The sequence below is a fragment of the Portunus trituberculatus genome, chromosome 38, assembly GCF_017591435.1.
Source record: "Portunus trituberculatus isolate SZX2019 chromosome 38, ASM1759143v1, whole genome shotgun sequence".
Taxonomy (NCBI): Eukaryota; Metazoa; Arthropoda; class Malacostraca; order Decapoda; family Portunidae; genus Portunus; species Portunus trituberculatus.
The window spans coordinates 24,196,514-24,213,203 of NC_059292.1; the positions used below are offsets into that span (position 1 = coordinate 24,196,514).

A 16,690-nucleotide genomic window follows, 5' to 3' on the forward strand; every position below is an offset into this window, starting at 1 on the left:
TTTTCTTTATTATTTAATGATGAACGGTTCAAAAGTGGAAGATAAGAGGCTTGTTCAGTTTGCCGACTTGAGAAATAAATCAAAGAAATGAACGGGTTGATCAGTTTAGTTCAATTCACCTTGTAGGAAGGAGAGAACAAAAATGAAGCAAATAGAAAATCCCAGAGGTTAAAAACATGAGTAACTCCAGGAACGTTAGCAAGTAAATGACAACTGATGAATAACAGAAAAGAAGAAGAAAAAACAAACAAACTATATCACTATAACAATTTGGACACTGCACAAAGCCAGGAGTGAAATAGTGTAGGGTACCAAACCATTTAACCATAAGCAGGCACTGGAGAGGTTGAGGACAGGAAAGAGAGAGAAGCAGAGGTTGGCCGCGTGAGAGGTTATCACGGAGGAGGCGTGGAAGAGGCAGCGAGGGGGAGGGAGGCCTGTGGCGTGGCGAGAGCGGACGTGACATCAGGGCGGAAAAAAAGCTCAGATAAAAAGATTTCGCTCTAAGTTTCAACACCGAATGACTTGCCTTGTTTCTTCCCATGATGGTGATGCTGCTCCTCTCGTCCTCTTCTTTTATTTATCTTTTTTTTGTTCTTGTGCTTCATGTTTTTTGGTTATCATTATTATTATTGTTATTACTATTATTATTATTATTATTATTATTATTATTATTATTATTATTATCATTATTATTATTTATTATTATTATAACTTCGTGTTCTCGTTTTCTTCTTCTTCTTCTTCTTCTCCTTTTTGTTCTCCTTTTTCTCCTCCTTTTCTTCCTTCTTTTTCTACTACTTTTCCTCTTCTTTTTCCTCCTCCTCCTCCTCCTCCTCCTCCTCCTCCTCCTCCTCCTCCTCTCCTTCACATTCTCCTCCTCCTCCTCCTTCCTATCCCACCATTTATCTTGTTCATAATTTACCTTTTTCCTCTTCATCGTCCTCCTTAAATAGTCCCATAACCATCCCACTGTCTTCATCTCCCTTACGTCACGACTACATGAACCACAACACTATAGGGACAACAAATCTGCCGATGCTTGTTCTTCTCCTGCGTGTGTTCCCGAGTGTGACGAAGCTCTGGAGGAATGTTGATCACTGCGGTGCATCCCTCGTAATGTGATCGACGTGTTAACTCCGCCCCGCCCTGCCCCGCCCTTCGCCAGTGACCTTCATGGATCTCACGGGACGGACAGGTGTTTGGGAGTAGGGAGGGAGGCAGGGAATATAGTTGAGACTTAAGAGGCAAGGTGACAGGAAACCACCAGGACAAAATGACTTGATTAGGCTCCGCGCTGGATTACTTGAGGTACGGTGTGTGTGTGTGTGTGTGTGTGTGTGTGTGTGTGTGTGTGTGTGTGTGTGTGTGTGTGTGTGTGAGAGAGAGAGAGAGAGAGAGAGAGAGAGAGAGAGAGAGAGAGAGAGAGAGAGAGAGAGAGAGAGATTGGGGGAAACCAGAAATTATTTTAGGATATCATTTTTTTTTATTATTATTTCTTCATTATCATCATCATCAGTAGCAGTAGTAGTAATAGTAGTAGTAGTAGTAGTAGTAGTAGTAGTAGCAGTAGTAGTAGTAGTAGTAGTAGTAGTAGTAGTAGTAGTAGTAGTAGTAGTAGTAGTAGTAGTAGTAGTAGTAGTAGTAGTAGTAGTAGTAGAAACAGTAGTAGTATCATTACCATTATTGTTATTATCATTATTATCATTTTCTCCTCTTCCTTTTCCTCCTCCTCCTCATCTTCCTTCTTTTCGTTATATCAAAATCGTAAAGTAAAAGAAAAAAAATGTCTATCTTTTCGTCACTCCATTACGTGAGTTTCTTTTAAGAGACTCGCTGGGATGAGGAAAAGGAAGGAGGAATTCCAAGATGTTATTTTTAGTCTTTCTTCTTGACCGCACTGAAATACTTGAGGTAAGGAATATCGCGGCGCATTTTTCTCGTCTTTGCCCTTGGTGCGTTTTTTTTAGAAGAGACGCTGAGGAGGAGGAAGGATGAAGAGAAATTTTGGATATCGTTAATCATTTTTTTTATCCTTTGAAACACTGAAGTTATTGAGGAGACGAATAATCAAAGCTTCCTCTTGAACTGACGTTTTACTTCTCTTGACATTTTATAATAGGTAGGACATTTTTTGACCAATACTCGTAAGAAAGTTTAGTTTTCATGGTTACATTGACCTTTGTTGTTGTGGGGAAAACTAGACACACACACACACACACACACACACACACACACACACACGGTGGCATAGTGGATAAGGTGGTGAGCGTGGGATCGGGCAGACGTCCACGCGTAGGTTCGAATCCCACGTACAGCCTTTAAAACACTTTGCCATTTGTCGAGTGGTTTAAAGTTACCTACATGTCACCATGATACCCAGGTTCTAGGTGGTTACACTCACGATGAGCTTGAAGCGGTGATATGGGCCCTAATATGGGTACCACTATAAATAAAATTGCCTGCGCCACTAATGGGCAGAAGCTGAACAGCGCTTCCCATACACTCTTCAAGTGTGCCTACAGGCGCTATAGGCCTTACCGTAAAAAAAAAAAAAAAAAAACACACACACACACACACACACACACACACACACACACACACACACCGCGTAGTGCAGTGGTTAGCACGTTCGACTCACAATCGAGAGGTCCGGATTCGAGTCCCGGTAAGCGGCGAGGCAAATGGGCAAGCCTCTTAATGTGTGGTCCCTGTTCACCTAGCAGTAAATAGGTACGGGATGTAACTCGTGGCCTCGCTTTCCCGGTGTGTGGAGTGTGTTGTGGTCTCAGTCCTACCTGAAGATCGGTCTATGAGCTCTGACCTCGCTCTGTAATGGGGAAGACTGGCTGGGTGACCAGCAGGCGACCGAGGTGAACACACATACAGATAGACGGATGAATTTTGTATATTTTGTATTTCCACGTTAGTTCAAGAGGGAGATTTCAAGACACTTATTCATTGATTTCGATTAATGCTTTTGGCTGTATGTGGACCGTCACTTCTGTGGATTCCTTTTATGTTATCAGCTACTTTTGGTGTCATTGACCATTACTCGTCCTTCTTAGAGAAAAATAAATAGATAAATAAAACAAGATAACTACAACATGATGCATAAGCTTTATACATTCATAAGCTTTATAGAATACAATGACTTGCCGTCCAGCCAAATTCCCACATATTCTAACCAAACAGAATAAAATCAATCGAGAAATCACGAGAAAATACCAGAAGTTACCAAAGAAAGCAATAAAACACACACACACACACACACACACACACACACACACACAGAGAGAGAGAGAGAGAGAGAGAGAGAGAGAGAGAGAGAGAGAGCAAATCAAACGTTCCAGAAAAAAAAAAATTGATATCCTTGTGCCAACTCTTCCCAGCACTGTTCACCGCCCTTTTCTTCCGGATCACTGCTGTTTTGAACCATTAGTTACAGACGGAGAGAGAGAGAGAGAGAGAGAGAGAGAGAGAGAGAGAGAGAGAGAGAGAGAGAGAGAGAGATACTGATACTGATACATTTATTGGCCCAAAAGAATTATACATTACAAAATAAAATCAAAGCAGTAGAATCCTAGGGCTAGGTCTGTTGAGTAAGACTTTATTACAGACCTTTTGAAAAAATACAGCAATCACAACGCCTACGAAGGCAAACCGTGCCTACTCCGACAATAATTACAACTAACTAAATGTAAAAATAGATACAACTAATTGAATATGAATCATTATTAACTACATGATCTACAAATAGATTTCGTTTATTTTGTTTTTTAATACTTTACATGAAGGGCTGTCTTTTACATTTTGCGGAAGTTGATTCCAGTGTTTTACTCCTCTGTACGAGTAGGATAGGAATCTTTGAGCATGTGAAGGTTATTTGTTTAACGGGAATGAAAGGTATTTAGCATAAATTGAAAAACCACAATCAGGCTAAAAGTATGAAGGCATTTATACATGAAGACAGAAGTTTGCAAAGCTATTATGTTATGCAGTATTAACAAATTAAAATTAAAAAGAGAGAGAGAGAGAGAGAGAGAGAGAGAGAGAGAGAGAGAGAGAGAGAGAGAGAGAGAGAGAGAGAGAGAGAGACACAGAGACAGAGAGAGAGAGAGAGAGAGAGAGGGAGGGGGGGAAGGCGGGGGGTGCCGATTTATAATGAAGGGTGAAAAGAAGAAAATTAGGAGAGTTCCAGTCTGGGGGAGAGGGAAGATAAGGGCGATGAGGCAGCCTAACAAAGACCTGTCCGCTGGAGTGTGTAGTGTCGCGTCCTTAGGTCTGCGTCAGGGAGGGCGGATGTGGCCAGACACGGACACACAAGGCGCTGGGAGGAAGGACGTGAAGAAAACTGCGCGACTAAACAAACAGGAAAGGGAAAGTGAAATGGCCTAATGTCTCGATGAAATATGACGAAGCTGCAGTATTTGGTGGGTGAGTGGACGGAGAGAGAGAGAGACTGCTAACTGGCTAACACTCGGTGGATAGGTGGATGTTCAGCTGATTTGGTGGATAAATGGATAGATGGATGGACGAAATGGCTGACTGAGTAGATGGATAGATAAAGTGTTTCGCTGAGTGGATAGATGGATAGATCGGTTTTTAGATGACTGGATTGTTGAATAGATGGGTATTTGGCTGAGTGGATAGATGGATAAATGGTTGTTTAGCTTACTGAATTATTGATGGATGTTTAGCTAACTGAACAGATGGATAGATGAGTGTTTGGTTCACTACATGGATGGATAGATGGATGTTTGACTGGCTGAATAGATGGATAAATGGATACTTGGCTTACTGAATGGATAGACGGATGGATGTTTGTCTGGCTGAATGGTTGGATGGGTGGTTGGATGGCTACTGATAGAGGAGATCAGTGGTCAGAAAATCGGGTTTAATTTCTCTAAACGTGATAAAACTTCGTAATATCCACGCTAATGATGGTTTGATAGATACGTACATAGTGCTGTATAAAGATTTACTAATAGTCCACTTTCCTATCACACTCTTCATTTGTGCTCGTAGCTTAGAGTACAGAGAGTGACTTCTTAACTTGTGAAATCGTTGTAAGTTTGCCGATCGAGGAAAAAGTAAAAACAAAAATAAAAGAAAAGGAAATAGATGCATGAAAAAAAAAAAATGTTTCGACCCCTGGAATATATGGATGGCTGGCTGGATGGATGTATAAACTGGTCGATGGATGATGAAGTGGCTGGTCGACGGTCCTGGTCTATACACTACACAGTTTTGATGTGTATGGGTCTAGTGCCACGCAGTTTGGCATACACTTTCATTATAGTTGCGTGACATGCAGTATTCACGCTGGTTTATGGCCTTTCAAATGAAGTAGTTGCTATTTATTATGCATTACTCGAGGCAAACCTATTATTGTGTACGCGTAAGGAATGTAACTGGAGGAAGGCGTGTCCTCAATCAAGAGTATTAGTCTGCAGGAGTAATTGAAGTGAGAGCGGTGTGAAGGGCGCACTGTTACACAACTAACGACACCCGCTCCCATCATCGGATTTATTTTGCTTAATAGCTGGTTATTATTCCATTATTACTCATATCCTGTGGCCGTGTTCGCCTGCATCCTGCCCCTCCCTGCTTGGCTCACGGGAAATCCACACAGATATCTCCTAGATCATTAGCTAATACATGCACACGGCAGCTTCAGGTTCTATCCCCGCCCCGCCATCACTCAAAGGCGGCCACCCGTGTCCTCGTCCTCACTTACTGGAACAATTCGGTCTCAGCCTCTTTGTCTCGTTCGCGGCTTCCGTTTCCGAATTTGGCTGGAGTGTGTGTGTATATGTGTGTGTGTCCCGGGGCGTGAGGGGAGGGTGGCGGGGCCTTGAGGGCGGGTATAAACTGCGTGGGTGGCTGTTGTTCTGTCAGACAGCTCCCTTCGTCTGGGTGGGTCACGTTCCTCCGTCATGATCGTTCTTGTGAGTAATCCAGTTCTGTTGCCTGTGTGCTCTGCTTGGAAGTGTTCATAGTGCGCTTGTTGAATTGTTGCATACCTTGATACTTCTTTCCGGCGAGGTCTGTGGGTCTGGGGCGGCGACCACAACTCTAGACAATGTTACTGTTTCGCAGCGATTGGTTTGCGCCTTGGTAGTGGTGGGCGCCTGCTGGGGCGAGGCTGCCCTGCATCCCGAGACTCGCCAGGGGCCGCAACATGACCTGCACAGCATCCCTCGCTACGACCTGTACGACAACCGCCACTACAGCGTGTACGGCAGCCCGCGCCTCGACGTGTACAACGACCTGGACAATGACCTGAGCCGTGGCGTGCACCGTTCCTCTCCTGTCGGCCATGTGTCTGATATCTTTCACCGCGGCCCTGTCATCTCTCCCCATCACAGCACCTTCAACGCGCCCGCCATCACCTCGTATCGCAGTCCCACTGTCATCCCTGCACCGTATCTTGTCCCTCCACGAGTCCACAACGTTCTCCCTGTGCACGAGCCCCCAGTCATCATAGAGAAAACTCCAGTGCCGTACGCCAGTCCCGTGCCTCAGCCCAAGCCTGTCATTCCCATCAGGTCCCAGTATCACGTCCAGGACGAGCTCGGTCAGTACTCCTTCGGCTACGATGCGGGCATATCCACCCGCCAGGAAACTCGAGACGCTTACGGCAATGTGCGTGGCTCCTTCAGCTACATCGACTCCAATGGCGAGCTTCAGACGCAGCACTACACGGCTGGCAAGGGTGGCTTCAGAGTGGTGGGCACCAACCTGCCTGTGCATGTCACTAATGTGGCACGCCATAAACGCTCCTATGCCACTTTCCCGGCAGCCACCGCGCCCCTAACCGCAGCTCACCACCTTCCAGACCTGAGCCTCGCCACTCCCTACTACGTGTACGGACCGCCGAGGCAAAGCTTTTCCTACAGCCTGCAGTCCCTTCCCTCACACGTCTCCACCTCCACCAGGACCTACTACACAGGAAACCCAGTCGTCCCGCACCACCGGAGACACTACTACTAAACTAGGCACCTCTTACTTTGTGCGGCGCCGAATACCAGTGAATCATTCAGTCGACTTGTAGTTGTACATCCTCCTCTCGCTCTCTCTCTCTCTTCTTCCTTCCTCATGTTTATTTTCACTGTCATCTCCTACTGTCTGATTCTTCACATCTTTCTTCCTCATCCTTGCCTATCCATCCTTTCCTTAAGCCTGCACTCTTTTCCTTCTCCCTGGCTCAGTTTTATGCACATTCCTTACAAAAACGGCTCGTCACCTTTCCTCTCTTCTCTCCGTCCCTTCACTCCTCTCTCTTCTTTAGTTCTTTCTCTGATATTCTCTCTCTCTCTCTCTCTCTCTCTCTCTCTCTCTCTCTCTCTCTCTCTCTCTCTCTCTCTGTTCTACTCCTCCTCCTCCTCCTCCTCCTATGTCCTCCTCTCGCTCATCTTCTGTCTCTCATTTGTTGCGTGACTCTCAGCAGAAACATTCACACACACACACACACACACACACACACACACACACACACACACACACACACACACACACACACACACACACACACGTGGAAGGTGGAGTAGCTTCAGTTTGGCCAAGTTATGTGTGTAAGTGAATAAAATAAAGGCTTTTTTTATATCAGTTATATTTTATTCACAAATGTTACCTTCTTTGCTAACTCTCTCTCTCTCTCTCTCTCTCTCTCTCTCTCTCTCTCTCTCTCTCTCTCTCTCTCTCTCTCTCTCTCTCTCTCTCTCTCTCTCTCTTTCTCATTTGTGTGTTGAATTACGTCTCTATTCCATATATGTAAGAACATAATATTTTTTTCTGGATTTGTGTGTGTGTGTGTGTGTGTGTGTGTGTGTGTGTGTGTGTGTGTGTGTGTGTGTGTGTGTGTGTGTGTGTGTGTGTGTGTGTGTGTGTGTGTGTACGCGTGTATTATAATTTTTTTTATAGGTCATTCCAACACAAAGTCACGAGATTTTTCTTATTCTTTTGTTTATTTCTTTATGTCTGTTTTCTTTATGTAGATCACGAGACAAGAATTTGGATGACTAATGCTAAGGAGACGGAACTGATTGACTGACACTCTCACTCTCTCTCTCTCTCTCTCTCTCTCTCTCTCTCTCTCTCTCTCTCTCTCTCTCTCTCTCTCTCTCTCTCTCTCTCTCTCTCTCTCTCTCTCTCTCTCTCTCTCTCTCTCTCTCTCTCTCTCTCTCTCTCTCTCTCTCTCTCTCTCTCTCTCTCTCTCTCTCTCTCTCTCTCTCTCTCTCTCTCTCTTTCTGTCTAACCTTCGTCGTGACAAAAACCTTCATTTCTTTCATTATTCTCCCCTCGCTCCCTCCCTCTTCCGCTTCCTCTTGCTGCTTCTTGAAATGGGCTTTTTGTCATTCTTTTTTTCTTTCTCTTTTTTCCCTTTTTTTTCTCTCTTGGCTCCCTCTTCTTAAGTACCAGGAGCGTTGTGTTACTGTCAATTATAGTCTTTGCTGTGACGGTGGTTGTTGTTGTTATTGTTGTTGTTGTTGTTGTTGTTGTTGTTGCATTTTCCTCTTCTTGTTCTTTTTTTCCTTGCTGTCGTTCCCCTATTCTTGTATTTTTTTTTTTTTTTAGTTTTTTTTTCTTGTCATTATTGTTATTACTATTGCATTGTGGCAAAAAATACTACTTTTACTCATACTATTACTACTACTACTGCTGCTGCTACTGCTGCTGCTACTACTACTACTACTACTACTACTACTACTACTACTACTACTACTACTACTACTACTCCTGGTACTGTTGTTGCTGCTGCTTCTGTTGATTATTGACATCATTACTGTTTTTATTATTATTATATTATTATTATTATTATTATTATTATTATTATTTTTGTTGTTATTATTATTATTATTATTATTATTACTATTATTATCATCATCATTATCATTACGAGTAATATTATTTTCATTATCATCACCATCGTCGTCGTCGTCGTCATCTCCATCTGGCTTCACTGCTGCTTTTCTCTTTTCTTTTACCATTGGCACCATTTTCACTTTATTATTACGGTAACATTTCAATCGCAGTTTTTCTTCACACATCCATACTGGTGGGTGTATACTGCATCATACCAGCACATGGCGTAAATGTTAAAAGAAAGGGCTTACACAGGCATAGTAGTAACCAAAGAACGTCAATACTCCATACACTCCTTAGACTTTCCTTGCCTTCTTGTCTGCCTGCCTTAATTTCCGTCTGTCTGTTTGTGTCTCTGTCCTTCTGTCTTCTATCATACTGTATCTTTGTATAACCGAATTTCTTTTTATCTTAATCCTATGGTACACACACACACACACACACACACAAAACGTGTGCTTTAAGATGAACACAAAAGCACAGGAGTGAGACGCGCGATAAGAAACTGAACGGAACACAAGAAACAACGAGCTGTTAATTGAAGGGAAAGATTATCTACTGAGAAAAAAAAAAGTCATTTGAACATAAGTGTGAGTATGAATAACGTGACAGGAAACTACTAACTTGAAATTGATTGGTTAGAGAGAGAGAGAGAGAGAGAGAGAGAGAGAGAGAGAGAGAGAGAGAGAGAGAGAGAGAGAGAGAGAGAGAGAGAGAGAAATTTGCGTTATATTTCTCTTTGGCCTTGTGACGTGTGGAGGTCAGCGTGGTGATGATGACGGTGATGGTGATGATGATATGGTGGTGAGGTGAAGGTGGTGGTGATGTATGTAGGCAAGTACTACATGATTTGGGGTAATTTTCATTCCTAACTTATGTAAGTCCTATGCTGTTGTTGTTGTTGTTGTAGGTAGTGGTGTTGGTGGTGGTTGTGGTGATGATATTGCTGTTGTTGTTGCTGTTATTGGTGGTGGTAATGGTGGTGAAGGTGATGTTGATAGTAATGCTGTTGATATTGAGAACATGTATTTTTGTTCGTGGTGATCATGTGTTGTTGTTGGTAGTGGTGGTGATGGTGATAGTAAAGCAGGGCAAGAACAACAAATGCTACACTCACTTCACTGCTGGACGTGGCTGAAATTTCTCTCCAGTTATTGTAAAAAAAATAAATAAATAAAAAAAAAATAGATAAAACCAACACTTGTCTTGGGAAGCATTGCTGACCTCACACTTGTATTCTGAAACGTTTTGCTCTCTCACCATGACCATTTTCAAAGGCTACAGAAATCATTATATTGTTTTCTCCTGTTGATAATATACAAACCCTATTAAATTGTCACTAGAACCATTACATTGCCTTTAAAGTAATATTGGAGTTAGAAATTATATTCAATTAAAGTTTAGAGGCAGTGACTTGTGGGGCTCACCAGACCCATCAGAGCTGAGGTGACGGAGGACTGCAGTGCTAAGGCGACGCAAACCCTCGGCACACTCGCTAGAACACTACGCTAAGAGATTCCAACTTGTCATTATGCTTGCAAATATACACGAGTTGGTCATCGTCGCAAAAAAAAGTAATAATGAGTTAGTTACACAGTGTGATTTATCTTATAACTGGGGTGAATTGATGATTGGGATGTGTACTGAATAGTGGAAATATTATTGGTGTAAACGAGATAGAAAAAAATGTGTAGTTGCTTTTGTTGTTGCTATTGTTGTTGTTGCTGGTGGTATTATTTGAACAAAACATACATAAAGAAGAGGGAGAAAAAAAAAGGACGTACGCATGAATGAAGAGAAAATAAGACCTGTATATCGTGTAAACAAACAAATAGAATGACGAAGTATGTACTTGCAGTATGTATGAGTATAGGATTGCTGGTGTACACTGAACACGCTGCTTCTGTAGACTCGCCTCCACAAACGCACACACTCTCTCTCTCTCTCTCTCTCTCTCTCTCTCTCTCTCTCTCTCTCTCTCTCTCTCTCTCTCTCTCTCTCTATCTATCTATCTATCTATCGCGCGCGCGCACCCCGTCACACTCCGTCAGAGCTGGTGTACAAGCCTCGTTGCCTCGCCCTCCTCACTTCAACGAGTCATCCCATATAATAGCCACTCCAATACTTTTTTTTTTCTTTCGATTTCTATTCATAGGGAAAACTGAGAAACACTAATCCACCTGTGTGTTGATAATAACAAATGACAACTATGGCAGCTTCACCCCTACCATTGTCTTGTCTCCTATTTCGTTACCTTCCTTCATTTCAGGACGTAAATAATGAAGGCTTTCAAAAACAAGCAATAATGAAAGCCACTCCATCTGCCTAGTGACACGAAGAGTGACACACCCTAAGGCTTTGATTCTCCTTCGTTATGACTCGCTAACTCGGAGAAGTGTCTCCGTCATCGCGTGCTCACTCAGCTCAGCAATCACTCCCCTCGGCACTGTAGGCCGGCCTCAGGTGCCGTTATTGAGGCGCGGGTTCAGGGTCTTGTGCAACTTCAGCTTGATATAACAGCGGTAGCAGCAGTCGCAGCACCGTCAGACAGCTCCCTGGTCTTGGGTGGGTCGCACTGAACAAGCACCACAGCAGTCATGGTCACATTGGTGAGTGTGCGAGGTGCTGGAGTGTAGGCGCGTCACAGCGGCTTGCTGGCGGCTAGTGTGCTGCTTCGGGAGGATTGGTGTTTGCTTCATATATCCTGGATTACACTTTGTGTGGAAGGCTGAAGTGAAAATGGTTTTGTAAAAAAAAATCCAATGTTCAAGTGTTCTCCGTTTGACAAGCCTGAATTACTCCCTCCTCAATCCCGCTCCAGACGGCAAACGGCCATAGCCAGACAAGCATAGAGCCGCCACACTTCTTTCCAAGCCTTATTCAGCTGTGCATCACGAGAAAAACGATGGCTATATTTTGCTTCTTATTCATCATTCAATTAGAAAAATCGAACTCAAATTTCTAATGGACGCTTTTTGTCTATTTTCTTTTCAGCGGATTGTGTGTCTTCTCCTATTGGTGGCCAGCGGCCGGACTGACACGCCGCACTCCCAGGACCACGCAGCCGCCGACACAATCTACCGTGAGACTGTGGCTCTCGATGGCTCAGCGGGCCACGGGACTCCCGTTGTGGCTCATGGTGGCTCACTGGGTCACGGTGCTCGTCACGGTGGCTCTGTAACTAAAGATGCTTCTGTTGTGAGTCACGGTACTCCTGTTGTGAGTCACGGTGTTCCTGCTGTGAGTCACGGTACTCCTGTTGTGAATCACGGTGTTCCTGTTGTGAGTCACGGTACTCCTTTTGTGAGTCACGGTGTTCCTGTTGTGGCTCACAGCGGCTCTGTGAATTTCGGTGCTCCCATTGTGGCTCACGGTGTTTCTACAGGTTATGATGCCACTGTTGTGGCTCACGGTACCCCCGTTGTAGCTCATGGTGGCTCTGTCGGTCACATTGTTCCAGTAGTGAGTCATGGCGGCTCTGTAGGTCATATTGTCCCAGTTGTGGGTCACGGTGGCCTTGCAAGTCACACTGGTCTCGGTGGTCCCATTACCAGTCACGGCGTCTCAGTAGGCCACGGTAGTCCTGTTGTGAGTCACAGTGGTGCAGTAGGTCACGCCCCTGAAGTTCACGCCCCTGTGGTCAAGGGTGCAGTGATCTCGCACGGGAGCGGCTACCAGGAGCCTGTGCGATCTCAGTACCACGCCCAGGATGCCTATGGTCGATACTCCTTCGGTTACAATGCCGGCACCTCCGCACGCGACGAGACCCGCGACGCCTACGGTAATGTGCACGGCTCTTACACCTACGTCGACTCCTATGGCAATCTGCAGACGCAGCACTACATCGCTGGCAAGGATGGTTTCCAGGTGGAGGGCACCAATCTCCCAGTGCAAGTCAGTCATGAACAGAGGTACAAACGTTCGTACGCTGTTTTCCCCGCCTCTACTGAGCCACTAGTGAGCGGCGTCCCAAGTGGACACGTCACCACCGTGACACGCCACCAGCAGGGACCCGTGGTGGCAGACCTTCCAGGACCTTATGGAGGTCCTCGTGGCTATGGCAGCAAGGTGGTGTACCAGCCTCCAGTGGTACCTAATGAGGGCCTCATTCATGCCAATGCTTATGGCGTGTCTCCTCTCCTCGGAAAAGCGAATCTTCATGGTAACTTTGACAAGCTCAGCTACAATGGATTCTCCTACGGATTTGAGACTGGCCCCTCATCCCTTGCTACATATGGCACTCACTTCAACCAACACATTCCCCAATATTCTCACTGAACTCTCGCCTGCTCGCCTACACCGCAACGTCACGCCGAGCAACGCCAAAACTTTCAGTAGTAAACCTAACCTCGTAATTCATGTAATTTAGAGTTAAAATATTTCATTAGTAGTTTCTAATGATGTCTTCACATTCTATACACTTTCAATAAGAGTGAGTTTCTTGTACATAATACCAGATATATGTTTCCGTTATGTTGTCACACGCAGGGTTTGACGAGTTTACGATCTGGATGCCTCGTGTATAAAGCATAAAGAAATCGGAACAAAATACTAGTGCATTTTTTTTGCTACAGTTTCTTTATATGAAAAGTGTGTGTGTGTGTGTGTGTGTGTGTGTGTGTGTGTGTGTGTGTGTGTGTGTGTGTGTGTGTGTGTGTGTGTACTTGATTGAGGATGCAGAAAAGTGTCCGACAATCATACAACGCCTTTTTACAATACACTGGCACATTTGTTGTTTATTCGTGAACTTGAAAAAGTCCAACAACATCATTTAACTGCTAGAAAGGAGAAGTCAGAAATCTAAGTCATACCAGAAGTTTACTATGTAGGTAAATGACACAAGCCTTGATTCGGAAGCACTCACAACAATGAAATCAGTTAAGGGAGCAAACAATATTTAGTCCATAGCTAACTACATCCATTGTAATCAAGTTATCAATAAACGAAATAATTAAACTTATGAAATAAATCAATCAAAATAAAACAAATAAATAAAAAAAAAGAACAAGAATGGAAGTGATTATGATTATTTAACATTTTGGAAAGCATCACTCCATGAAGCTACATAAATAAGGATAAGAAGAAAATGGTTAAGGTTAAGAAAGAAAAAGAAGCTTTGCCAAAAATGTGCATTTCGAATTGGTGATAACCTCCGGGAACACTGGTCACTTTCTAAGATATATTAAGCCTTTTTTGTTTGCGTATGCTCGTCCCATAAATAAACATAAAGGGTTTCATTCAACAGAAGTATTAAGAATTAATCTTCATTACCTATATAGACATTGCTTCTTCTAAATAAGAGCTCTGAGGTACGTTCTGCCCTAGCTTGCCTTGCATCAGCCACAGCACAACCCATCGCGTGCACCCAACACTGAGTTGCACATTAAGTTAAGCAGCATAGTGACCTGGTCCCCGAAGGTGACAGTGCCGGCGTGGTTGTCATCGTAGCACCTTAGGAAGGAGCTATAGTACATTGGGTGGGTGGTGTAGCCGCGAAGGTACAGTTCTTCACATTCTCTGTTCTCCGCCAGGCTCAGCGGCAGACTCGTGTCCCACCACCACACTCCGCTGTCCTCCACTTCTGGAAGCAAGTGGTCTCGGGAGCCTAAACGTCCGCTAGCAGTTCTCTGTCCAGACATCTCTTCTGTGGCTTCAGGAAAGGAGTTGATAAGGGATTGGTACTGAGAGTGCCGTCGGAGATGATGTAGGAACACAGCCTCGCCCCAGTCATTACTTGGGTCCCCGAAAGGTAAGGTGCTGTGATACTTTTTTCCCAGTATGTCGTGTGTTTTGACTCTGCTCTGTGATGTCACAATTACACGAGTTTTGCGACTGATCTGAAAGGAGGTGCTTCAAATTGAGATGACTTAACAGCAGGAAGGAGACCGGCAGCAAATTGCTGTACGCCGGACAAAACTTTATAATATATGCTGAGATTGGAAGTCTTTCCTTGCATGGAAGTCAGTGATTCTAGGGATAGAGAGATGCCTGTAAACTATGGAATGCGAAATTAGCCAAAATATTTCTTCCTTTTCCCTGTAATAATGACGGTAACCTGTGCTGTAGAATTCGCAGACTGACATTACTTTTCATATCAATATTTAATCTTTTCTAATGAAGATATTCATATTCTCAGGAAATCACTTGCAAACCTTTTTTTTGTTTATACTTTTATTCATCACTCAGTGAATAAATTCAAAATTAACTTCAATTTTTGACCCCTTAACACCGCCGGACACTAACCCTGCGATACCCTAACAACGCCATCTTGAATCGCATTTCAAGCTCACCTGCTGCAGGAGAGGACCCACCGTCTCGTGCATGTCCATCAGAAAGACGAGAGAATCTTGCGGGTAGAAAGCCTTCATCAGCGCCATTGACCACGACGTGTATCCTGCGCGGAGTTGGAATAAAAAAAAAAAACAATTAAATTATATATATATATATATATATATATATATATATATATATATATATATATATATATATATATATATATATATATATATATATATATATATATATATATATATATATATATATATATATATATATATATATATATATATATATATATATATATATATATATATATATATATATATATATATATATATATATATATATATATATATATATATATATATATATATATATATATATATATATATATATATATATATATATATATATATATATATATATATATATATATATATATATATATATATATATATATATATATATATATATATATATATATATATATATATATATATATATATATATATATATATATATATATATATATATATATATATATATATATATATATATATATATATATATATATATATATATATATATATATATATATATATATATATATATATATATATATATATATATATATATATATATATATATATATATATATATATATATATATATATATATATATATATATATATATATATATATATATATATATATATATATATATATATATATATATATATATATATATATATATATATATATATATATATATATATATATATATATATATATATATATATATATATATATATATATATATATATATATATATATATATATATATATATATATATATATATATATATATATATATATATATATATATATATATATATATATATATATATATATATATATATATATATATATATATATATATATATATATATATATATATATATATATATATATATATATATATATATATATATATATATATATATATATATATATATATATATATATATATATATATATATATATATATATATATATATAACATTATACCTTGTATTCCGACTGAAAATCACCGATTTCAAAGCGGACGGCGCATCCTATTCTAGAAATCATGGAAAAGGTTATAAATTAAGGAAGAACATGAAATAAAAAGCAATATTCTGTACATTTATTACAAGAAAGAGCATCTTCAAATATTTTATGGGAAATTTCATATAAAAAAAAATAAGAATAATAATAAATTTGAATAACTTTTAAGCTGTACAATTGATTTTTTTTTCAACTCTCCTGAATATGCCTCTTTACCCTTATTTGTGACGTAGTGACAGTTGTAAAAGAAAATGGGGAAGGTACAGGGAAACTAAGGCCCGTACCAAGAGTCACGAAGGTTATAAAGTCGAGGGTAGAAGGGAAGGTAATGTGGTACTAAGAGTCGCTGTCATTATTGGAACGAAGAGCAGAGGGAAGGTCGAAGGGAAGGCATGGGTGCCCCCGTGTCTTCCACATGACCTTCGAAGAAATATTT

General features: G+C 41.4%; 2 protein-coding genes across 2 annotated transcripts in view; one reads left to right on the top strand and one right to left on the bottom strand.

The window, feature by feature from the left end:
- The first annotated feature begins 5,878 nt into the window (after positions 1-5,878).
- LOC123514902 lies at positions 5,879-13,417 on the top strand. The gene is made up of 3 exons (XM_045273160.1): positions 5,879-5,951; positions 6,103-6,993; positions 11,863-13,417. Exons 1-3 carry the CDS (start codon positions 5,940-5,942, stop codon positions 13,144-13,146), a joined length of 2,187 nt encoding a protein of 728 aa, XP_045129095.1. The 5' UTR covers positions 5,879-5,939; the 3' UTR covers positions 13,147-13,417.
- Positions 13,418-13,673: 256 nt separating this feature from the next.
- Positions 13,674-16,690, bottom strand: part of LOC123514903 — a 28,577-nt gene continuing 25,560 nt past the window's right edge. The window contains exons 10-11 of the mRNA XM_045273161.1: positions 15,159-15,262; positions 13,674-14,705 (exon numbers count right to left, since the gene is read on the bottom strand). Of these exons, the coding sequence (XP_045129096.1) occupies positions 14,205-14,705; positions 15,159-15,262 (605 nt within the window). The 3' untranslated portion in view covers positions 13,674-14,204. The remainder of the gene's footprint in view (positions 14,706-15,158; positions 15,263-16,690) is intronic.

What these genes read in the sequence shown, in the direction of transcription:
- LOC123514902 (XM_045273160.1), top strand. An exon ending in ACCACCGGAGACACTACTAC is followed by an intron (nt 6,994 to 11,862) that starts TAAACTAGGCAC and finishes TTTTCTTTTCAG; the next exon opens with CGGATTGTGTGTCTTCTCCT.